General features: G+C 27.8%; 1 protein-coding gene across 1 annotated transcript; it reads right to left on the bottom strand.

Annotated features, from left to right (window-relative positions):
• Nucleotides 1-240: 240 nt before the first annotated feature.
• On the bottom strand, nt 241-3,114 carry LOC119668021 (protein scylla). The gene is made up of 2 exons (XM_038077391.1): nt 2,355-3,114; nt 241-1,730 (listed from the first exon to the last, which is right to left on the bottom strand). Exons 1-2 carry the CDS (start codon nt 2,431-2,433, stop codon nt 991-993), a joined length of 819 nt encoding a protein of 272 aa, XP_037933319.1. The 5' UTR covers nt 2,434-3,114; the 3' UTR covers nt 241-990.
• Between the last annotated feature and the right edge of the window lie 24,504 nt (nt 3,115-27,618).

Raw genomic sequence — 27,618 nt, 5'->3', positions numbered from 1 at the left:
TTAAAAATTTTTGTAATTTATTTTTATTTTTAGTTACAAATTTTTGTTTTTTCTGGTTGAATTATTAAAAAACTTAACATTAATACACAATAATATTAATAATAAAAAAAATTAATACATGCACATTTTTTGTAGTAATAAATAGTTTCAATTTGTTGTTTCCTATGAATAATAATAGTACATACATATATAATATATATTTTTGTATTTTTTAATTTTATGTTTTTTTTTTATGAATATCATAATATTTAGTAAATGAGAACATTATTAAGTTTTTTTTAATTTTTAATTTAATGTTTAATTGAAAATTGTATTTTGTTTTTAAATATATCGCAAATGTTTTTTTTCTTATATGTAAAAAAGTTTCCGAAATGGGAAGGAAAAAAATTTTTCAAATTTTTTCTTACTAAATCTTTTTACTTGAGTTCACCATGAACTACCAAATTTCACAAAAGAGTTTCATTTTTTTTTTAATTTAGGGATTTAGGGATGAGGCAATTACAGGGATATTGAAAATACTTAAATATTAATAATTAATGGAGTACGTTTAGGTTTTTGTTGTTTATATAAGATCAATTTTAAAACTTAGCATCTTAACCAGTATCACATTTTCATGAGTTTGAGATTTGGCAAATTATAATTTTGCCATTATCTTAAAAATTCATGTTTTCACAATTTGTTTTTGTAATCAACTTAAATACCTAAGACAAAAAATATTTACCTACATACTAATGGTGGTGAGTTCACATATTATATATAATCGAAAGAATATATATATAGAATATATTCACTATATATGTATTGAGATGTATAGTGTATTTCAATTAGACATAAGATGTGTAGTGTGTAACCGTGTGTATATGTATGTGTGTAGGTGGGGTGGCTTCGAAAATTAATATTAATTAATAATAATACATCGTCTTCGTTTCGATACTATCGAAAAAATTTTTATCGATAAAATTGCTTTCTCGTTGTTATAAATTTACCACATCACGATGATGGTGTAGAGATGGCAGCACTACTGCTGCTATTACTACCGTAACTATAACTGCTGCGCTCTTGTGGTGAGTACAATTTATGTTTAGTAATGCTGAACTCTGGACTGATAGTTATTGTACGTGCCAAGCTTTTCATGAATTGTGGCAATAATGCAGTCCAACCACGATGGTCCTGACGCAATGTTAAATATATCTCAAAGGTAGATACCATTTCGGGATCCAATTTGAGTGATGCAATACGTCTCGAGTTATTTGGTTCATCTTCGAATTCGATGTATATGGTGCAGCCACGTATTCCGCACGGTTCCTTCTCGGAAACACGTATAATTTCTGCTGCTATTCTAGGTGTGAGATCACAGGGTAAGGAGACTTCAGTGCAGGTTAAATGACGCGATTTAGCCGCACGCAGTTCATCAAGCAAACGCAATGAAAGTTCATTTACAGCTGTTGCATCAATATCATCACAGTAAAATAGATTTGTGTTATCTGGTGTATGATTGTAGTTACTATAACCAATGCGGTAACTACTATCTGTTGCTGGTTGTTGTTGTTGATTTGCAACAGCAGCAGCAGCACGTGATTTACCATTGCTGCTCACCTCTGCAGTGCGTTTAGTTTTCTTGCTTATAATACTGTTCTTCATTTTATTGGTAGTGTTACTCTGTAGATATGGTAAATTGGTGGGTGACTGCGTTGCTTTAGTTGGCGGCGGTGTTAATATGTTAGCCCAGTCTAAAATAAAAGAAAAAAAACATAAATTAATTATTAATTTGTTAAACATTTAAGAAAAAATTATTTAAAATACATTTGTATATCAGTTCTTACAATTTCTTTTTTGAATTTTTCAATTTTTTAATCTTTTTTAAACATTCTTTTTTTTATAATCGTGCGCTGCCAAACACGCATTTAAGCAAAAACAACAACTAAGCACGCTTTTGCTGTATGTTCGCTTGGCAACAATGTATATGAACACTTTTTTATTTTATTTATTTTTTTCTTTTTTGCTGAACATTTGCAACCGATAAGCTATGTCAATAAAAATTTAAAAAAGACACTTGAAAAAAGTATTTGAATTTCATTTACAAGGCTAGGCTAGAAATTTTATTTTTTAAATTTAATTATTTTAACTTGATTTCAAAAAATTGGTTTAATAATAAAAATTTCGAATTAATTTTACTTTTATTTGAAGTTATTTAAAAAAAAATGTTTACTACATATATATGATTCTTTCTTTAAACATTGAATTATAATTTAAAAAAGACTAAATATAATTTAAATAAAATTTTTTTGTATGTAATAAAAAAAATTTCTAACAGTGTAATAAATAAATGCAGTTCAACAATTCTGTTTACTTACTTTTAGCTTTATAGGTACCGAGCGCCCCGTATACCGTCGTCTCATATGGTTGCTGCACAGCGAGTACTTCCATTTTCATTTGTAATAAGGAAATTGTGGATATTAAAAATTTTCTTAAAAATTAATTTTGCAGTGTATCAGCGCGCGTTTATCAAAAACTTTTGCCTTTCACTGGCTTTTCCTGCCGTTTTTTAGATTAATTTTCTTCAAGCAAAAAACTTAGTTTTTATTTTTAATTTCCAGAAAATTCGAGTAAGTTCGAAACTCTACTGGTGCTTGATGTATCACTTTTTCTTGTTGATATTTATCACAATTTGCTGAATTTCTTGCTTATTTTGAAAATATTTTCCCAACAAAAATATTTTGTAGAAAGAAAATTGCTTTATTACAAAATTTTTTAAACTTTTCTTTGCTTAATTTTTTTGTAGTTGAAATCACAGCACTTATTATTTGTAATAATAATATTTACTTCTTATATTTTTTGCATATCACTTTTTTAATTTTAAATGGCATTAGTCTGTTGCATTTATTAATTTTTTAAATTAAGATGGCAAAATTATTTTATAATTTCTTGCTTCTTTATATTTCATAAGTACTTGAAAATGTACAATTTATAGAATTCTTCTTGAAACGATTAAATTTTTTTTCTTAATACATTTATATCAAATCTGCTACGAGTCTTTTTGGTTTATCTTCGCTAGCTCTTTATTTTTCTTATTACCATCTATACCTCAGCAGTGTTTCGAAGCTACTATGAAAACCGGCTTCCCGTACACCGTATTTATAGGCTTCTCGCACCGACAAATATATATGGTATATTTAATTGTAATTGTTGTTGCTGTGTTATATTTTTTCCTCTACTTTACCGTTTATACAAAACGTTCGCTCAAGCACGTACGTCCCTTGCGTGTTGCGCACCTTATACATCCATATATATTTCTTATATATGAGAGAGAAACAACTTTTTTATATGCCGCTGCTATTGTGTAGCCAACGTTGAGTATATTTCACTTGTGTACTCAGTAAAGAGCAGTGCAAACACAACCACGTCGAGAAAACTGAGATGTAAAGAAAACAGAAGAGTAGAGTAGAAAATATTGTATGTGAAATTTGTATTAGAGCGCATTACAAAAACAAATATTACAACCAAACTGCAGAAATGATGATGAAAGTGTATTTCAATTTTACAATATATAACAGCATATATATATAAACAACTATACATAGTAGTGCATTGATATCGTTGTGTGTAATGAAAATTGCTCAAATTTAGTTTTCATATTTTTCAAATCTCTTCTTTGGGATACTCACTCAACAATCTCCCTTGCTGATTACACTTTCGACTACACTTTACCATCAGCTGTTATTACTTCCTTCTACAAAGTATACACAAACACACCAGCTTACTTATTCCATGCAACTCATATGTTACTTTGTATAATTTCGTATGCAAAGAAATATACATATGTACATATGTAGATGTTTGTATATTTTACTGGTTTATGTATACAAATGTACATTTTCCTTGTACGTATATGAAATTGTGTATATTATTTATTTATTTATTCATTTTTTGTATTTTGTATTTTTGAGCTATTCTCCTGCACTTTTCCGGGGACGTCAATCAGTACTTTGAGCAATGAGTATATGCCTGCTTTTTTGGTCTACGTGACTTTTCAGCGCACGTTCAGCGCGTTCATTGCAGAAGCATGAAAGGCAGCATCATATTTTTTTTTCGCTAAATATTTTATTTTTTAATGTTGCTTTTCTTTCTGCACTGAAATGAAATGCATTATTTCAGTTGTATTTTAATTTTTTTTTTTTTAATGGATACAGAACCTGACTGATTGCCTATGCGAACGTATAGGGATTGTGCGACAACTATTAAAAAGATATGCTTTCTTTTCCATCGTACCACAACGCCTCGCTTAAAGTAGGATACGCCAATTATACGTACCTACATACATACATATACATATGCAGCAGTATCAATGGACACTAAGCAATCATAAGTAAACCGGTATTAAAAATAATAGCGATTTTATGGAAAGGAAGCTATAAAATCAATTTTAGTCACTTTAAGACGAGACAAGCAATAATATATACTCGTCTGTACTGTAGAAAACTTGTCTTGAAGTTTATATTAGTTATGCCCACAAACTTTTTAATGATGTAAAGTAAAACTTTTATTCTGAATCAAAATTTCAGTTAATGACAATCAACATACTTAAAAATGTTTATATATAAAATATTAGTTTAAAAATTAATTTTGAAAAAACTTTTAATTAATTTTTTCTTTTTTTATTGAAGTATTTACTCATGTATGACAGTGAAGACCTAAAAATATTTTTTTATTAATTTAAAAATTAATTTTTTAATTGCATATAATAATTAAATTTTAAAATAATTTATAAATTATTAAAAACTTAATATAAAATAGAAATGCTTATATGTATATAAAATATTAGTTGAAAAATGTATTTTGAAAAATTTTTCAATAATTTTTTTTCTTTTTTTGAACTATTTACTAATTAATTACAAAATAAGTCATACAGCAATGATAGTAAAGACCCAAAATAATTTTTTATTAATTTAAAAATTAATTTTTTTAATTTAAAAATAATTTATAAATCGTTAAAAACTTAATATAAATTTGCTTCAATATTTATTATTATTTTTACTTTAAAATATTAATTATCCAAATACCAAATAATTTTAATAAAGTGTTTTTTAAGGCTAATTGATCAAAACTTTTTTATTGTTGTTAAAAATTAAAAATAAAAATTAAGAAAAAGAAATCACAATTTAATTTTGCAATAGTTTTTATTTTATCGATATTTCGACTTTAGTCTAAAGTCATCTATTTCTAAAGATTTCTATTTAAAAATAATTTATTTTAAAATAAAACTTTTTTTTTTTAATAAAAAAAACTTTTTTATTAACTTTAAATAATTTTTAAGTTAAATATTTTTCATTTTTATAATTTATTGTTTTAAAATCCAAATTTTATTTATATATTCTTGAATTTAATTTAAATTATTATTACAAAAGACTTTTTATTGTCACTTATCTTCAGGATTTGAATTAATAATAAAAAAAGGATTTTAACCTAAAAAACAATATTTAATTAACATAGTTATGTTTATACAGTACATATCTTTTATTTATTTATATTTATTTTATAGAATCATAATTTCATATAATTTTAAGCAATATATAACCCCTGCGTAGTAATCATATTAAGCTCTTACTGATACATTCTCTTTTAAGTTTTCGTGTTTATTAAGTAATAAAATTTTATTATTTGTTTAAATTTATTGATTTAGGTATATTGAAATATTTTTATCTGATTTATAATCTTATTAAGTGTATCTCTTTTTGGCAAACTTTTGCAATATAAAATTATGTCAATTTAATATATTTTTGTATACCAAAAAAAAATTTTTTAATTTTTAAAATTAAAAAAATTATATAAAATTTTTAATAACAAAAAAGTTTTTAACAAATGAAGCAATTCAGTTTAATATACGAGAACGGAATTATTAATAACTACTACCAAAATATTTATACTATTATATATACTTTTTGTAATTTAATATTTAATATTAGATAAAAATTTAATATAAATATTTATAAATAAATTAACATTTAATGTATACATCCAATATTGAACATAATTATTGGCACAGCAAGCAAATTAAACTTAAACACTGTTTTTATCCCGATAATGTAGCGATTTTTAATTAACAAAAAATTTTTTTTAAATAAAATGCTTAATTTGTAATTAAATTCATTTTATTTCATTATATTATCTCTTATGTATATTTAACTTATTAAAAAAAAAAAACCAACAACGTACCAAATTAGTCTGATACTAAAATACCACTTTTTGTAGTAAATTTTTTTTTTGTGAACAAACAAAACTTGTTCGTTTTTTATATATATATAATGGACATATATAATTATACTATTTTAATTTAAAAATCGTTAGGTTTTTAATATCAATTGTAACATTTTCAGTTCCAAACCCATCACAGATAAATTACTGAAATTCTGAAATATTATTGAATAGGAATGTTATGATACATATAAAGATTATATGTACCTAGGACATTCATATATGTATGTAATTCATATTATTTAATAAAATGAAAAGGAATAATACTTAATTAAATCTGGAATATAGACGTACTACTGAATATATGCAAATATTAATACGTTTATTACCCACACTATTAGACATAAAACTGTTTTTTGGAGTTCCAACATTGTTTTTATTAGTGATAAAAATTTTTATTAGTGATGATATGTATAATTTCCTATCTCTAGTAAACTCTTTCACAATTCTCAATAGGACTATAACTCTATCACCCAGCATTTATCTCCAAATGCTGTCGGTAAAATCTGCGGAATCAATTCCTGATATCAATTCCTGATGCGAACCAGTTCAGCCAACGTACTTAATTTATTTAAATATTTCATTATGTATCTTGATATCTTCAAACTAAAAATCTTATTTCCTTTTAAATACATCAATCAAATATAGACATTATGCATTTATATAATATATATTATAATTATTATTATAATTTATATAAAAACAGATCTTTAATGGAAAATAACTGAAGTACCAACAAATTAAAAAAAGGCACACATACAAAAAGATACATATTTAAATAAATCTACTTGAATGCACCAAACGACAATTTTACTTTCATAAATGTTTATTAAAAGTGCTGCATATTCATATACACAAATATACATATATATATAACCGGCTTCAATTAGAATATGTATCCACAAAAACTGAATCTGTTTTATTCTGTTCATGTTAGTAGGGTTGAGTTGGGGAAAAGGGCAATGTGAAGAAGTGCACAGCAAAAATACAACCGAAAGAGGATGAAAAATTGAAGTCGACGAATTTCCAATTGTCACAAATGCTTATAAACAGCAAGCAAGTCACTAGCAGTGAATTTAAAAACGAAAAGAATTAAATGAGAATTAATATGACAATCGGAAAAGCGCAGAGTAATAAGAGCAATAAAAACTTAAAAAAAAAATGCTCAAGAGTACAATTTACGCTTAAGAGTAAATTAAAGAGTTTTTCTCATTTTTAAGAGGAAATGATTATATGAGTATAATTACTCATATAAAATATTGAGACTATCAAACGACACTACTCTTATACTCAAAAATTGAGCGTTCAGATATATTAATTTTATTATTGTGCTACAGCAGAACTCAAAGACTCAAAAACATATGAAATGAAAAAACAGTCTATAACGTTTACATATATGCTTAATTATACTCTATGTAACAAACGGAATCAAGTCTAATTCTAAAAAAAAACTTGCATATACAACGTCTCCAAATTAAATGAAGTAATTAAATTATTAAAACTCTTCATTACTCTTTTTTTGTAATAATTTTATATATTCCAATTCTTCATCATACAACCAAATACATAGTTTTTGAAACTTTTCCGGCACTCAGTTTCAAACTATCAAAATATTCTCAAACGCTAATGCTCTCCCATTAAAAAATAAAGTTGCAAAATTTTTCAACACTCAAGTTGCGTTCGTTCTTTTGTACGCAATTGAACTCTCGCCTTGGTTGCACTTGAAACTTTATATATAAGCAAGCATACATATGATTTTCATATACATTTACTTATGGAAATAATAAAAACATAAATGTAGTATTCTCTATGAGCACCTCTATCTTCCCTTTCTCCAATTCCCCATTTGAGTTTTTCACAACAATCTCTGATTTTCTTGAAAAGTGCATGCATATGCGCCGTTGCAATGTTTCGAATGAAGGTAGAATTAGAATAGCTACACTCGCGTGCACATATTTACAACATACAATTTTATAAGTATATTGTTTAAAAATAGTGTTGCTTCTTTGAGTTATATTTGTTACTTTTTAGTACTCCTTTTTTTTGTTGTAATAATAAAGAAGGTATTCTTCTGTATAGCATGCTTGCATGTGCATGTGCGAAATCATCTGTTTTCTACCTCAAAAGCAAGTGAGTGGTTGAGTACTTCTTTATATACGTACGTACGTGTGTATGTATATCTATGCATGTGTGTGTTTAATGTTGTTTTTTATGACATCCATGCGGACATGTACATAAATATATGCATACAAATATACTTGAATGCAACTTCTGTATATGCTTGTGCGTAAATGTGTTACACTTAAAATTTTCCACTTGGTAACAAAAATAGGTAACAAAATGTTTGCAGTAAATTAAAGAAAAAAAAGGATGATGAAATAATATTAAACAATTAATACACTGTTGCAAATAAATGTAGTTATGTTCATATGTATGTATATGATTTTATAGAATGACGACATACAAATGTACGCACATACTTATGACCGTACATATGTATATGTATGTATTAATTCCTTGTATACAGGAACTTTCTTTCCTTAAAGTGCTTATTACAGGTGTCAAGTGTATTGCTGATTAAATGCACTACTTGTCATATAATGTATGTAGATATGTAAGTAAATTCCTTCATCTCATTTGTTTTTTTTTGTTTCGTTTTTGAAAACTTAACACAAAAGTCAGTTTATTCAATTGTGCAATATTTTTATTTTTATTTGTATTAATTGTACCAGAAATAATACTTTCCTTCCCTCTTTCCTTCTGGTTTGTTTGATGGAAAGTTCTTGAATAGTTCTTCATGCTTTGTTATTGTTGTTCGTGGTTATTATTCCTTCTTGTCTTCGTTGTTGTCAGGTAGCTATGCAGCAAAAGCAATCACTTAAGATACGCACACATACCCAAATCGCATGATCAGTGTTTACTCAACGATTTGTCAAATTACCCCTCCTAATATTTAATATTCTGATGAAATTCAATCTTTGTGGTGATAAGAAAATAATCTAAAAATCTTTCTTGGTTTTGAATATTGAAGAATATAAAGATCGATAATTTGAGATTAGTGATCATCGTGTAATTAAATTAGTATTTAAGCAATTATTTAATTTGTAATATAATATTTAAAACTAATATTCATATCTACATACATATTTAATATTAAATTCATATACTTATGATATAATTATAAGTAAAGGTCATATTACTTGTTGCTTAGTAAAAACGACATCGGAAACCATATGACCAATGTATGTATATGCATAACTACACACATGTAAGCCGATTTATGGTCGTCTGTCCCCAGCGGGACTTTCAGCGCTGAGGGAATCGATTCCCTCAGCGCTGAATGGTAATGCCTAGCGCTGATTATTCAAATGAAACTCCTAATTACTTTAACACGTGCATGTCATTGCGGGCAAGCGCTGAATCGTTCGATTACCTTTTCAAATTTGTAATGCAACATTTCAGCGCTGACATGCTCGCTTACCTTTTCGAATTTGTAATGCAACATATCAGCGCTGACATGTTCGCTTACTTTTTCGAATTTGTAATGGAACATATCAGCGCTGACATGTTAGCTTACCTTTTCGAATTTGTAATGCAACATATCAGCGCTGATATGTTCGCTTAAATTTTCAATTTTACCTATGCTATTAATTTTTAAATAAAATACTATAAATTTTTTTGAATAAATTATATTTTATATTTATGTTTTATACAATTAAAATATTAATATTAACATAAAAAAATATAACATACTTATATAGATGAATATTTTTCTGGAAATTGTTACTAACACCTTGAAGAGATTTCCAGACTCGACTTGATCACTTGTTCCGGCTTACCATCTGTACTTAAAGCATCTGTAAATACAAAAGTATGTTATTGTATACGCTAAAGTTAATTATGTACAATATACCATACCAAAAAGTGCTGCTGTCACATTCTCTAACGCTCTTAAGGACTTCTTGCCTTGGGTACCATTCTCCAAAATTCCAGGAAATTTTTCGCGTAATTGGTTGTTTTTTAATAACGCGTCTCATTGATGCAGTCTATAAATAACGTTATAGATGAAAAGAAATGTATGAATTAGTAAAATTGTTACATGTGAATATATTAATAAGTTGAAACTGAAAGTAAGAAACATATATAATTTAACTTACAACTACTTCAACGGCAGTGATTTCTTCATTAAATTGAATTAAATCCTCCTCAGTTTGAATTGTAAAATTTTCCAATTGAAACAGCTGACTACATGACTACAGCTGATTACCCCTTGCTTTAGAATGACTGCATTCGCAGCACATTGGTCAATTAATCGTTCTTGACGCAGTAGCTTCTACATAATACAAAACAAAAATTACAATTATCATTTTAAATATATTTACTTAATTTTCCATATACTTACAGTGAGTTTATGTGAAATTACAAATTATATTTTATTTAAATTTTTGTTTTTTATTTGATTTTAAAAATTAAAAATTGTTCACTGTTCGCACTTCACTAAAATCAAAAGCAGACTAAATGTATACAATGTAGGCAAAACAAGAAATTCTTAACTCATATGCTTTTCTTCTTCATTCTTTTATAATTTCAACCCCGAAATTGCCTATGTCAAACACAAATGTCGAAAACAAAGAAAAATAAAAACGAAGAGCTATTACCTCCTCGCTTACTTTTTCAGCGCTGGCATAATGGTGCCGCTGGGTCGTTCTATCTGTTATGATCTACTCACGTAGCACAAGTAATTTTAATTTGGATTGTAATCTTGAGCCTCCGATATTAGTAATCATCAGGTCAGGTTTAAATAGAGATAATGTTTACTGTTTGCAAAAGGTACATATTTGCTCTGTTGGCAAAAAATGTTGTCTTTAAACTCAGTGCTTTAATTAAAGAATAATTTGATAAAAACATAGTCTCCAAATCATTGGTCTAAACCAGGGCTGTTCAGATCAAAAAAGATCGCGAGTTAATAAAAATCACTGAATAGCTTGAAGGGCCGCAGAAATAAATACACACCACTTTTTGTGAATGCAGGTAAAATCGTTGGTCTAAACCAGGGTTGTCCAGATCAGATAAGAGCGCGGGCCAAAAAAAATCACTGACTAGGTTGGAGAGCCGCAGAAATAAGTACATACGTTCATAAATTTTCCAGAGAAAAATAAAACAAACAAACAAAATAAACTAAACAAATAAACTAGCTTTAACGTAGCACTTAAAATGATTGCAAATATAATGAAAAACTTAGCTTCTATGGTATAATTCTCCAGCTGCCGATGTGCAAGTCACGTATGCCGTAAATTATAATCTATTCAATTAAATAATGTACTAATTTTTTACATTTATATATGATTTATTTTAATTTTAAATTCCATATCTCCTCAAAAACATATCACCTCAAAAGTACGATTACGAATCATATGAAATTTTTAAGAGTAAGTATTTAACATATAATAAGGCTCTACTGGCAAGATAAAAGGCTCTACTGCACCGCTAAGGTAGATTATTGGCTGTTGTAATTTTCAAATGACATTTGGATAGACAGAAAAATAGTTATCCCGTTTAAAGTGACAGTTCTTCAGAATATTGGTATACGGCTTTCGAATGGGTTCTACGTCTATTAAAACCTTTCCTTTTATCGGCAAAGGTATTTTTCCGAAATGGTAAGAATCGCACTGTTTTAAATCGAGTAAGTATGGCAAGTAATTGAAAGTTAAAGTTCTAAACCAAAAAATAGATCACATATATTTATCGATCAAAGTAATTTTTGATGGCCAGTTAATTTATGCAAAACAAATGGGGCAAAAACTATTTGGATTTGCAAATATTCAGAGAACATGCAATAAATATATCTTTTTTATGTTTTTGAATTATAATTCTCTGAATCTCAATTATAATTTAAGTTTGATCCTGGGTACAGTTTTCATTATACTCGTGGTGATCAGGATTTTTAATTAGCCAACATAATGTTTGTTAGCTGTATGCGTTCTAACGACTATTTTTAAAACGTGTATACTATTTATGAGCTCTGTCTGGAAATAAACAGTCATCACTATAAATTTAATGCATCTATTGAAATGTTTGGGTAAAAGTTTAAAAAAAACTTCGTTTTTTCCGTACTCCAATCACATAAACCTACTATCACTTTAGATGTAGTAACTTCACTTCTACTCGTTCAAATAACATTAAATTTTGTCAGTACATTAGTTAACGTATATAATTACCAATAGATGGTTTACCACAACCATATAGTTTTAATGTATCTAATCCATTTAATATAAAAATTAATTGATAATTTACAATAAATTGAGTGTTTCTTTAATTTTAAGTAAATTTAGTATTATTTAACATTTTTCAATCGTAAAAAATAACTTTAGTACAATGAAAAATTAAGGTAAAATAGTTTTTAAGACAGTTTAAAACAGTTTATTTGCAAATATATTTTCGAGTAAACCCTTGAACATTTTTTGTCTTAATTAGCAACTGTATTTCCACATTTTCAACAGATGCATCATCGGCAAAAAATCTTGTTAAGTACGCCAAAACAAATTGCATTTCACACTTCATTTAGAAAAATGTTATCTACAAAACTATTTCATTTTATTTTTAAAATTATTCCAATATGAGAGTTATATAAGACAATTTTAGTGCTTTATTTAGCTAATTACGAGCCTCGGCATTTCAAGTTGGATAAAAACCTAATTTTCATAATCTGGAAAGATGAGTAACAGTGCATTGTTTTTTGTTATACTGAGCTCTGCTAAAAGTTATATGACTAATAGTTTCCATTATAAAACTTTTATATTGTCTAAAAGTAATTTAAAAGTACGGAATCCAAAATTACAGTTCATATGTTATTCATGTTAGGTGAAAATAATTTAAAAAAACTAATGAATAAAATAATTAATTCAATAAGCTGTGTTTTTCTATTGCATCGTAAAATGAAAATTAGTTAGTCTCAAGGAATGTCTTTTTTAGCAACAGAGATGGATCAAAGTATACAGAATAATATAAGAAACAAATATGTAAAATAATATATGTAAGTATTTATTCATGACAACTTTACAGCAAATTTTTTATGATAGTTTTCAAAAACTATCCACTGATAAGTTTTCAGAAATTGTTATTATGTGACGAATACTATGCATCACGACTCAGGTGGCCCATTGTATTGATACTAGTTATATAAACCGATGATCTACGATTATTTAATCATATGATCATATACACTTTGGATGGTTTTATTTTCTTCCATATGTTATTTGAAACAACGGGTCTATCCACAAAATAAACAAATCACTGATGTTCACTCACAGAAAATATATTCAGGTCAGGTTTTTTAACAGTCATTTCGTAGAAGTATTAGATATTGAACACTGAAAAACCAATTCTGTTGAAATAGTACCGCAATTTGCAGTTCCCTGCCTGAAATTCTGTGAAAATTTTAATAGCCTCTTTATTTAGTGCAATGAGTCTATTTAATGTTGATGAATCTTAGCTGATCTTTAGTTCTCACAACTCATACTGTGGTTCTTAAATTGGGACTTGGTTGCTTTGTCCAACTTTATTAAAACAAAATAGTTAGTTCTTATTCTTTTAGTTTTCTTTGCCTGTTTGTTCTATTCCACATGATATATACAACTCTAAAAACCCGCTGTCGGTATAGCTTTCTGTAGAAAGATCTTATTCTCAGTGAGTTATAACCTAATCATAACATAGCCGGAGTATAACTAGTAATTTAAAATCATGTTACTACTATATGCAATAACTTTAAAAAGTATAACTATTAGAAACATTGTAAATTAATTTTTTTTTAATCCGCTATGGTAATAATCATATATAATATATAAAAACTATTTGTAGGTCGTTGAACTATGGTATTTCTGTTTCTATTCTGAGAGATCAGAGAAAACTCTTAACAAAGCACTAAGGTTTTTAATAAAAAATAATGCTTTCATAATGTAATGAGTTTGTAATCCGATTTGAATATCCATACGATGTCCTCTTATTATTAAACTTAAAAAAAATTTAGAGGGTTTCGAATAGCACAGAAAGAAACGATAAACACAAAAAAATTAGTTAATTTATTGAAATTTGGAAATAAATTAATTTTAATATACCTTATTTACTAATTTTAAGTACTTGTTAAAATAGAGAGAATTATGTATCGTGTTTAAATTCGAGTTTTGTTTTAAAAAAGTCATAACATTTTGGATAGCTGAATTTAAACATAGTACAGTCAGAAACTACCGCCACCTACAAAAGCATTGACAAATATCAAGGAGTGTTGGATTATCGTTGATAGAAATTTAGAGAGCTTGCTAAGGCTGTGAGCGTGTTAGATTCCACTGATTTAAGATTTAACGAACAATTGCTTAAACATTTCGAAGACTATAGACTTTTTACATACATCCTTAATTGCAATAATTTCATAATTGCTTGAAAATGAAATGATCACTACACTCAAGACACTAAATTATAATCTAAAAGAGTGGATTGAAAAAGCTTAAATAATTTTGAAGAAGGTAAAAGCGAAGACTATCATGAGACGTAGCCAGTCATTACTACTGTTTTTTGGAATAGTAAGAATATGTTACTTACGGTAAACTTTCACTGATTGATTGCAAACTAACTGGAGCATACTAAGTGTATATCTCATCGATTATCGAGAAACTTACTCATTTACAATGGAACAAAATTTTGTTTCACCGAATAATTTAGAAACGAATTTCATAAATTTCATTTTAAACGAACTCCTTAGTCGTATTTTCCAAAGTTGGATATTAGGTACAGTTGCCCTCTGAATTTCATTAAATTAAAGGTTAAATTAAATTTTAGTGTCCGTTTTAACAAAAGAAACTAAACTCTTAATGTAAACTATCGTTTTCAATAGAGATGTATTTCGAATAGTATTAAATTACAACAATAAAATTTTATTTTATTTTATTTTTTAATTGAATTTGTGTCTGACCATACACAGCTCTTTTGAGTATTACCAAATACACATCATCAGTGCTCTTGAAATTATTTCTTATATTTAATTGTTCGTACAACATACAAGTCAAATACGGCTTTGGGTCAGTTGGCTAATAAACACTGACTCTAAGCTTTAAATTTGGCAGGGCATGAGTTCAACCCTTGGTACTTGCAGTCTCAAAAAATTATTTACGCATAATTACCATAAATAACAGAAATAATTCAAAGACCACTTATGATGGGTATTTAGCAATACTCGAAACAGCTGTATGATTAGCCAAAAGTTTAATTAATTAATAAAATAAATATTTAAATAAATAAATATTTTAAAACCTTAATTCAAAGCAGGGGTACATAGTTCCAATATAAAAAATCATAAAAATTTGAAAACTTTTCTCTGTATATTGAATTCTACTATTTTTTTTTAATCATATATTTATTTTAGAGAAGTATTAAGTAAAAAAGTATCTAAAATAGGTAGATGAGAAAACTTCACATATCAGAATAGTAACTATATGAGTACATATATAATTCTAACAGTCAAAACTTTTAATATTAAATGTATGATCTCAGGGTGTGCAGATGAATCAACTGCAAGACAACATACCACTTGAAATTTATCATACTCTAGCTTCAAGGTCTATCACTATTTTTTTTATTTACCCTCTAATAAATTAATACAATGCCGTGTTAAGAATTCTGTTTAAGGCACTAAAAGTTGCTAATTTAAGAAATTCAATTTTTTGATAAAACATATTTACTCTACATTGAGATATATATAGCAATATATCTGTATAAATAAGTGTATAAGTGTAAATGTTTATAATAGAGTCTTTGTTTAAGTAAATTTTATATAATAATTTTTTTTTTCATATTTTTGGTTCTTTTTCATTAATAATTATAATAAATTGTGTAGTAAAAAACGTTTCTGACAAAAAGCAGTCAAGTCAAAATGAATCACAAAATGACCTCATTAGCGACTAAATACAGCTGCAAGCTCCACAATGTCTAACATGACAAAACGTGAATTTTTATCAGCTCTTATCTCCGAGTGTTTTATATATTCAAAGCCATAAATTATTTTAGACATTTATGCATTGCAAGAAATTGTTAAATATTTAAGCATTTGTCAAGGAGTAGGAATTCAACAAAAGACAAAGCTTTTCTATTTCATAACAGGTTACAAAACTTACAAGTGCGACATAATGGAATTATTAAAATTATACGTGATTATGATCTTATAGGGTATATGTATAGGACTAAGAAATATATGAATGTAGGTCACTGGTACATATGCACCCACAGGTTTTCTGTATAGTACGCATAAGTATTAGAAATTTTTGTATACTATAATTTATCAAATGGAATATCGTCATTTGTGAAATTTTAAATTTAGGATTAATCAAATCAAAAAAAAAACTTAAAAGAATTTAATAAATACTATTATAAAATATTTCTATTAAGATAATAAATAATAAAGAAGTTTTCGAAAAGTAGTGAACTACAACGACAACAATTCTTTTTTATATTATTTTAATTAATTGAATTTTTGGTTGATCATACAGTTATACTTCGAGTATTGCCAAATACCTATCATCAGTGGTCTTGAAAATAATTCTTGTATTTAATTATTCGTAAATAATTTTTCGAGAGTGCAAGTACCAGAAAGCGAACTCCTGCCCTGCCAAATATGAAGTTCAAAGTCAGCGTTCCTTAACCAACTGACCCAAAGCCGTACTTGACGTTTATGTTCGGACATTTTTCTGGAATTTTGTTAATATCCTGTGAAAGTTTTATTAACAAATTTACTTGCAGTGTTTATATTACAACGAAATAATAAACCAGCTGTAGAATTAATTAATTTTTTGTATTTATTTGTATTTATCCCAATTATCAAAGATTTTACTGTCTAAAAAATGTAATTGTTAACCAAAATAAAGAGTAGTCAGAAGTTGCCAGATCTGAAAAACTTGGTATGTATGGCGTATGGCGTATATCCCAACCAAATTGTAAAAAAATTTGGGAGCTGCCAAATTTGATAGGGTCTCACATTATCTCGTTGGAACACTGTACTTTTTCTATTAATCGATTCATTAATCGATAAATCATTCTAGCTTAACTGAAGACAGAATTGATTGTGGTATTTTCCAGTAGAAAGTCGAGAAACGGTTTCTTTAAAAACCCAAAAATCATGTTAACCTGGTTTCTTCATATAACATGATTTCTCTCTATTACTTGACATCATCCACAGTGATGCTGCATTTCAAAAATGGATCAATTTTTTGACGTTTGAAAAGCAAATCGCAATTCGTAGCACAAATTTCTTTCCATTATAACATAGGGAAACCATATGTCGAGCTTATCCTAGGCGTTCCAAATGATCTATCAGTTTCTATTAGTTAATGTGTTAATTGTATATTCAATCCGCAGATCACTTGATTTTTAATCATTTTCTGTGATATCAATAAACGAATTAAATTATTAATCTTTTATGTTTAACAAAAATTATTGAGATACATTTGAATCTCGCCCATTTAAAAATTTTAATGACCATATTTATGGATAAGTGATTATTTGTAGAAAAAGTTTCTTGCTTAAAGATAATAACTTATATTACTGTCATCAAAATACCAGTTCTATAAGTAAAAACTTACTCATATATAAACATGTAAATAATATAGTATATTTCCTACATAGGGTCAGATTGTGGCAAGCAGGACCCCAAAGCGCATAGAGAAATTAATAATAATTATATGTACTTTTATTTAATCACTTATTGATTATTATGTATAGTTAACTTTGTGAAATTCAAATGTTAGGGAAATGATTACTGTTTTCAGAATTAATAATGATTAATAATGTCTTTTTCATGTTCATGTTCTGTAGAATATTTTGCGATTAAAAAATTAGTTATAAGATGGGTTCGAACAGTAATGAAAAACAACAACAAAAATTTAATTAATATATTGAAATTTGGCTGACCATACAATGCTGTTTCGAGTATTACCAAGTACCCATCATCAGTGGATCTTAGGAAATATTCGAATTTTTATTTTTAATTAGTTTATAGTCTATATATAATTTGTTGAATTGCAAGTGAAATAAATTTTCATTATTTTTTTTTTTTTTGACTAAGAAAATTAAGACTCTCCAATACAATTGGTTGCCTTTAGCGTAGCAATATTCTTGTATCTTGTAACGTAATAAAAAAATTAGATCTCACATTTTTGTAAAAATTAGCAATGAAAGTAAAAATTCGTAATCATAATTTAAAAAATTAATTTACAAAAATTAAACATATAAAAAATAATATTATCAGCAATTTCATTTCCTTATTTAGCTGAGACGCTTTTGATCTGTGCCACATATGACCCTATAGAAAACAGGCCACTGATCTTGTAGAAGTCCTCATTTTTTATAATTTCATAATATGTGAAATCTGTAAAGACTTACGAATTTTCGAGAAGATATACATTTTTATAAAACAATAAAAATCTATTTAAATTATGCGTAAAATAAATTAAATATCTCTATCTATATTAATAAGTAATTTATTAATCTTATCTGGTACTAATAATCAATTTATTTCTGATATTAATCATTTTGAGTAAATACGTGTTAAAATACCTAACTTCAAATTACTCAATACTTCTTAAACAAAGGCGGTTATTTCCCAATTCTATGAAAGTCAAAACAGATTTAACAAATATTCTTCGAGATCTTTACTTTGGAGAACCGGAAAATGAGTCGTTAATGTGCTCATATACTTCATCGTAGTTTTGAAACAGAAGCAAATAATTTAGGCTACGGAAATATTTTTTTTTGAGATTAGGCATTTTATATAAACATTAGTAAGTATAATAATCTGTGGTTTTGTGACCATTTGGTCTGTTTAACACATGTAAAACCGTAAAAACAGGACTTTGATATTTTCTAATGGAAATCTTTTGAAGGTTGTTGAGTAAATTTATTTTTTAATGTTGATTCATCACAATGTGAGTTCATGTATATATTATCATTTTATTGGGTTAGTAACAAGAAATATTCTACGAAATTATTTATTTACTTAGCAACACTAGACTATACACTGAATCTGTTGCCAACTAATTAAAAATGTTCTAGAACTCTCACCATATTTACTTTTTTCAAATGCATTAAGTATTTATAAACAAAACTTCCAAGCTTCAGTTAAATAACTTTTAACACCCTTCAGCCAATGATGAGTAGTTTATTAACATATATATTTAATTGCATTTATGTATTATATATATATTACGTGTTAATATATAATTTTATATAAATTTCTGTTTTTGTGGAGTATTAGAATTGTGCACTGAATCTAATTTAACTTGAAGTTCATTTCATCATTAAGGTTAAATATAGGGTGACCCACTAGAACTGTAACTTTTGAAAACACCGTGTTTTTTATCTGAAATTGAATATTTCCAAACCAAAAGAATTAGGATGCAATGCAATTAAATTTCATTTCATTTTAAAATGACCTTCTCAAGCACGAATTATGACATTAAGTAAATCGACAAATAAGTCATGAAATACGGATGATATCTCCCAGTCATTATTGAAGCGATGTCCTAGAAATTTAAAGCGTGTTTGTGAGACGTAGCAGAATTTTATTGCAACATTCACTTTTTGTTACTGAAATATTTTAAAACGGTAAAACATTCTATTAATCTTAACGCAACACTATAAAAACATAAACCGAAAACGATCTTCAAATATCGATCAACACGGCTGCCCAAACCATCCTGCACTATAATATCTTACTTCACATGTCTTCTGTGTTAAGTAATTTCACCTTTCAGGCAACTCTCTCTAAAGACACCGTTTTATTTTTGATTACCGCATTAAAATTTTGTTTTGACTGCAGTTCAATTAAGACACCCTGTACTTAAGTATCTAAAATCTGTTTTAACATTGCGATTCAAACTTAGTTTTTGATGAAAGTATAAAAAAAAGGAAAATAATGAATAAATATTATGCTCAACAGATGATTGACGTTTACTCATCTGACGTTTACATACGAAAGTTTGACATTATTAAATATAACTTACTTTAGACTTTTTGTCAAAAGAGCATTATTTATGTTATTTACAGTGATTTATAAATTGAGTTTTCTCGAAAAAATGTAATTAATGCGCGAAAATTGTCTTCCGATGATTTCTTACGGCTTTCAAAGTATACTACGAGTATCAAGATAAGAGTGCTTCGATGAACTTAATTCTACATTAGGCGTTGAAGCTCTATACAGTTAATATGAAATGCCGGTGCAATGATTTTATTCGTGACCGAATACCACCCTAGGGAACCCTAGGTATTAGTTTCTTATTCCACCAGCATATATAAAGTATTGTACGATCCCCTAACATTTGGCAAAAGATCAAAAAGGTGTTCGTGTCGATTGGGGCATACAGCACACAAATGCTCAAAAGGAAAATGGCGTATACAAGTATAAGAACGTAACAGGTGACGAATCATGGATAAATGTATATGAACCGGAACGTAAACAGCAGTCCACTGTACGAGTATTGGTGACTCAAAATGAACCAAATCCTTCGCACTTTGCGCTCGAAGCATTTCGAAATAAGTGATCGCTTGTTTTTTCAGGAAATCTGGTCATATAGCAACTATACCATTACAGGAACATAAAATGGACAATTCCGTATGGTATATAACTATTTATTTACCAGAAGTCTTTAGTGAAATACAGAAAACAAACCAGCGCCGTCGGAAAACAATGCAAATGCTCATACATCTCGTCAAACAATCGACTATATGATTCGATTCAATGAATCGAATTGATGGGTCATCCGTCTTACAGTCTGGGTATTGATTTGGCACCCAATCGTTGCATTTAAAACCATGTTTTGGAAGTGTCTGAAGAATATTGGGAAAAATGCTTTGACGAATAGTTCGAACGAATCATAAAGGAACATACTTCGAGAAACAATGAAGCAATTTTCAAAGACAAGTTTGTATTTTTTTCATTATTAGCCTTAATATATACAAAATGAGCCTTGTACAGTAAAATATATTTTAGAGGACTACGTAAGGCACCCTAATTTGTAACTTTCAAATATATTTATAAAGATCTAGATATTCCTTATATAGAAGGATGTTTTTCTAAAATTAGTGGCTCTATTGTGGTGTTTCAATACTGAAGAGATGACACATCTTAGATCATTCATTCAAGCAACTATTAAACTATTTTAAAGTATAATACTCAATTGATGTAAAAATGTATTTAGCGGACCTAATGAATCATGTTAGTTTATTTCATTAATATTCCATTAAATTTGATTTTTATTTATATAATGAATATGTAAATAACATAACACCAAAAAAAAACAACTAACAAAATATCCAAAAGGCCAAACATTTCTATCAACAAGCTTTAAACCACTGAAAAGTATAATGAAAGCCCAGTGGTACATTAGGAACTGGAATCTAGCTTTAAACCTAAAATCTACGACAGTAAAAAGATATATATAATGAATAGACACATAACTGAATCAGCTAAAAAAAGTTTAATCTTCCAACAATAATAAGAAATGGAAATTCGTACAATAACAAATTTATTAAATTTATAAGCCTCATAATACCCTCATAATATAATAAGCCTTATAATATAAATCTTCTCATATCCTTAGTGAAATACTAAGAGGTTTACTCACAAAATGGAGTATAGCCAAGTATTCATAACTATACGAATAAATATATATTTTATAATTCCATTCAAATTTAAGATTATATTATTATTAATTAAATTCAGGATTATAAATTTTAAACAAACTCAATGCACTTTGTTTAACAATAGAAATCTAAAAGTTAGAAACAATTGTTCATAATATAATTTAAGGTTTTTTATTAGAGATAAGATAATTACTCACAAAGATATTCCATACAATATATTTTTAATTATTAATTTTTATGATGTGAAAATAGCACTTGAGTTTCCTGGAAAAAGTAGCATCTTGCTTTAAGCTCTTTGATCCATGAGTAAGAAGCACAACAATACAAAGATATAATAAAAATTTCGCAATTATTCTTAATTAAAAAATTTATGATTGGACCGTTTCAATATTACCCTTTTCTTGTGAAAACTACACTTCGTATTATACTTTTGCAATATTAATAAAATTTTTAAATATAACAAAAAATTCCGTATATTTTAATTAATAGAAATTTTAAGGAAAATCCAACAAACCTCAGGAATATTAGAAATTGAAAGACTTTGTTTTCATTACAGGTACTTTAATTTCAATGATGAATACAATAGAATTGTCCCTCATAAAATGGGATTTTCTCTTAAATGCCTGATTACAGTCCTTTTGTATAAGTAAAAGAAGATTTTTATTTTCTTTTCAAAAATATAATTTTATATATTATCTTTCTTCGGAATTGTGTACGTATTTATAAAGTCAACTAAAAACAAGGGAATTATAATTTTAAACAGGTGAACTATGTTTCTTCTTATTTAATACATTTTTCAAACCAAATATAAAATATAGAATTTGACAATATAATTATTATTTTCTTAAATATATTTTAAGAAAAGGTACAGGTCTTTACTATACATAGATATAGATATAATACATTTGACTTATTTGCTTGAAATATATTTAAAAAACTCTAGAAATGAAAAGAAAAAATATTTTTTTAGATTTTAGGGAAAAAATATATATTATATAGAAATCCATATATGCTAGAAGAAATATTGATGAAAAGTTTTATAATCAAATATATTATCATTATTATAATAATCAATTAATAATGTTAAAAATATGTATGTTATTACATACATAGTTGTTATTTTAAGTAAAATTCTATAATCTTTTGTAAGTGATGTAGGAATTTCTTTGAATCAATATTAAATAATATGATTATTTTATATATCACTCATACGTTGACGACAACTGATTATAAATTACACCAAATTTTTATTTTTGTGTTTAAACATTTTTCTCTACCCTCTTTTCCATCTAAAGGTCATAAACATTAACACTAAAATTTGTAGATTAGTTTCATCAGTCCATACATGCCTACGATGGTATTACTACGGTTATGTTCTTCATTGCTCAAAAGTACACTTAGCGACTTCAACTATAACTTTTAGTTTGAATGCTCTGTTCAATAATATCACGCTTTATTGTAGACTGAATTACCTGTTTTTTTTTTTTGTATCTTTTATATATATTAAATATTGCTTTTGTAATCCTTACCTCTTACAGTTGAAGCGAAGATAATTCTTCAAATCATGTTGCATACTTTTAACGTGGCAACAACATTTCAAGTAGTGCGGTTTCTGATATACTATATATATCATATATACTGATATACTATACATATCGGCCTGAGGAGCTATTTTTCAGTTTATTATAATAATAGTTATTATCATTATTTAATTAATATTATTCAAAAACAACACAAACTTCCATGAGCGGACTATGCACCTTGTTCCATGGTCCAATCCGGACCATCGGATAATCTTTAAATGTGTTGCCAAGATATTATTCCTGCATTTCTAAACAACATATATACCCAGTTGTTGTGTGTATTTTACGATTACTCAGCTTTTAAATGAAAAAGTTGTATATAATCAACTTTTACCACATTCTAGTTATTACACTAAGATAATGAATTTATTAGGAGACCGGGATTAACTTTTATAAAATATTTACTAATATATGTCAAAGATAAAATCTTCAATCATAAATATCTAAACATATAAAGAAAACTTGTCCAAGGAATTCATCTTTTGAACTATTCTACAAAGTTTAGTTTGTTTTTTAAATTCTTATTCCAAAATTATGGATTTGTAAATTATAGAACTTTAAAGCAGAAAATTTGAACATTTCCATTTTTTTTTCAAAAAAAAACTAATTATATATTTTTTATAGGATTTTAATTTCGCTATTTTTCTATTATAGTGCCGCTTTTGTCGAAGAAGATTTGTATATCTAGCTTGTACTATTCTTCTGTAATACGTCACTAAGAGGTCTTATCTTCTAGTGTTGTGATGAAGCTCATTCTTATAATGGTATGTGTGTAATGATTACTGGTTGATCTATATGGAAGTTCAGTCTAACACATATCTTAACGCTAAAACTATTTACAATTTAAATTTGATTTTTAAAGTCAATTATGACGAAACTAACTATCTCTATCACTACATTTGTATATATTTCTATACATTTCATATTTCTTCTTTAGCACTCATTACAAAAATTCCCTGTTTATTCATTACAAACTCCAAAATTTGTATAACCTCCATGACCAGAATATATATTCTTCTCATTTATATGTACTGCGTATCCACCCACGTCGTAAAACGAACTCTAACTATACCACAAACAGCAGGAACAACGGTATCGGGTATATAAAACCTTACAATAAAATTGCGTACACCATTTCATGGTGCAAAAATGATGGAAATCTTGAAAATCTCTAAGAACAAAAACGTGTCAATATACACAACCGCGAGCAGCGTTCAACACACAATACTAAATAATAAAAAGCCATCATATACTCTACCCAGGCACCCAACCAAGAGGATTGTAAAAATTACCTGATTGTGTCACAACAAAAGGACAGACAGGCAGACATAAACTATTAAAATTTTCTATTCAGTACATTCGTAGAAGCAAACCTTAAAGGATAGCCATTGGCAGGACTTTAATTTCAGGAATGAAGACTAAAAACTGCATTTGCTTGTCTATACATGCAAATCGTGTATTAGTCCATCAGGACTGTAGTCATCAGGCCTACCTGTACTGTGTATGAACGTGCAATGCTCAATGCGCCTAGCGTTCATAAATTCATAAACGCATAAAATATAATTAAATTGCAATTATACACACTCAAACGGACACATTCACATCCGTATTCGGCATTGTTCTTCGGCAGAAGTTAATTACACCGCAATAAAATGTAATCAGAACGGGAAACGCCAGCGCATATTAATAAAAGCCGAAAAGAAAAATGTCGGATATAGGCCGGTCAGGACGGACAAACATGGAACCGGCATAGACATAACGTTGCATACAGCGTTGATTAGACGTTGGCTTGCTATGTTAGGTGTATACGCAGTCGACTAAGCAAATTGAAGCAATGCTAATTTAATGCGCTTGGGAAATTTGCATGGAAATGTGTGTCGTAGCATGAAAATTCATGTGGACAGGCAGACAGGCAAATTGACATATAGACGTGCAGGCAGAACGGTAGATAGGCGGCAATATAAATGCAAAAGGTTCACTTAACATTGCCAATATTACCATTGACTGGGTGAGCAAGTTTATGTTAAACTACTTCCATTTTAATAAAAATTAAATTAAATCAAAAATTAATTTTAAAAAAATTTGATTCGAGTTACGATTTTGTTTATGAAGCATTTTATGTTTCCATAAAACGTGTTTTCAATAAGCATTACGATCTTAGTTAGATCATAGAAAATTATAGTAAATATTCTCCATCTACTTTATGCTAGATCAAAGTATTTAATTCAGGTCGTACAGCGTAGCTTATATCTAACATATTCATATATGTTTGTGAATTGTATATTCTTACGAGTTATAATAAATTGAAACACGTATTTTTGAATATATTTATAGGACTTATATGTCATATAGGAGTTGAAATCAAAATAATAGTTTACAATAATCTGCTTTCTTTTTTGTATATATGCTGATTCAGCTATCATTTTTTATATTTAGCTTCTGAAACGCAGTACAGTTTATAATTACCAAAAACTTGATTTGTTGCGAATAATTATATCAAAAATTAGTTGGAGATCTGCGTCAAATTCGAATGAAATAATCAAACGGTTCGAATCAAAAGTGTTGCTTATAACAACAACACCACAATATTATGTCACGAACAGAATAATACATTCAAGACATTCAAGATCGGCATAAAGAGAAATACTCAAACTGTCTTGGTAGTCACCGAAACGCTCCAACCTTTCTTTACGAAAAACCCTTATTTTACCATATTTGGAACGCGACATACACAATTGGTAGAAGAATATACTCTAACCAAAAACGAAGCATAATTCATATTGTAAGTTGTAAGTGAATGTCGTCAAAGATATTCTATCGTTTCGAAAAAAGTATTATTAACATACATCATACCTATTATAGTACCAGGGTCACTATTTATATTTTGAGCCTAATAATGATACTAATTTGCTTTATTGTTTCTCGAAGTATTCTCCCTTATATTAATACACTTTTGCATGCGTTCGAACAATTTGTCAAAGCATTTTTTTCAATCTTTTTCAGACACCTCCAGAACATGGTTTTTAAATGCGCAACAACGGATTCTGCTTCTTCCGCCGACAAAAATCGTTATCAACACAATTTATTCTTGACATTTGGGAACAAGAAGTCATTGTGTGTCAAATCAGTACCCAGTCTGTACAGCGGATCAATTCGATTTTTTGAATGCTCAAAAGGTCGGTTGTTAGAAGAGATATGTGAGCACTCACATTGTTTTGATGGAGTATGATCCGACAGCGCTTGCTTATTTTCCGCATTTTAAAAATGATAGCAAAATGATTGTGCAATATATTATATATGCTGGTGGTTATATATGCTGCTAGGGTTCCTTCAATCCCACAGTATGTCGTATGACGGTCTTACATTATCAATTTTTGCACAGCATCAATGTTTTCTGGTACAACAACTGATTTTAGACGACCTTCACGAATACGAAATTCGCCAGTGAGCAAACTGCGGCCAAATTTGTGAGATTTAAATCATTGCACCAGCGTTTCACAATGGCTGGTACGGAAGGATGGAGCTTCATCGTCAAATGTGAAAGTAAGGTGATCGATGCACTCTTGACGAAAGTCGTGGATTTTCTCGCGTTAATTCCATTTTTTCACGAATACTCAATTTATAAATCACTGTAAATACTCGTAACACAAATAACGCTCTTTTGACTAAAAGTCTAAAGTAGGCTATGTTTAATAATGTCAAACTTTCGTATGGTAACGTCAGACAACACCAAGGCTCAAAATATAAATAGTGACCCTCATATTCCTATTATAAACAAATACAATAAATGAGAATGTGCTAGATACATCCAAAGCGATGAATACAAAATCATAATAAGCTAAATTATTATATGGTTCTGTTTTTTGGAATTTGTTCATATTTTTACATTTTGATTGTCATTTCGTATATGTAACATGGTCCTCAATTTTTATTGTTATTATCACAATCAATTACCACTTTATTGTTGTTAATTGGTTTTCCCTTTTTTCTTTTATATATGTGTTTATTTTCTCCCTCTTGCTGAATAACTTTTCTTACTTTGCTTTGTTTCATCGCTATATAGCAAGAGATTTACGTTAATACCTCATGTGCATTATTTTAC

This window comes from Teleopsis dalmanni, chromosome 1 (assembly GCF_002237135.1).
Source record: "Teleopsis dalmanni isolate 2A chromosome 1, ASM223713v2, whole genome shotgun sequence".
In the NCBI taxonomy this organism is placed as follows: Eukaryota; Metazoa; Arthropoda; class Insecta; order Diptera; family Diopsidae; genus Teleopsis; species Teleopsis dalmanni.
This window is presented reverse-complemented; position numbering and strand designations above follow the sequence as displayed.

What these genes read in the sequence shown, in the direction of transcription:
- LOC119668021 (XM_038077391.1), bottom strand. Translation starts at nt 2,433, where the DNA reads ATGAAAATGGAAGTACTCGCTGTGCAGCAACCATATGAGACGACGGTA. An exon ending in CGGTACCTATAAAGCTAAAA is followed by an intron (nt 1,731 to 2,354) that starts GTAAGTAAACAG and finishes CTTTTATTTTAG; the next exon opens with ACTGGGCTAACATATTAACA.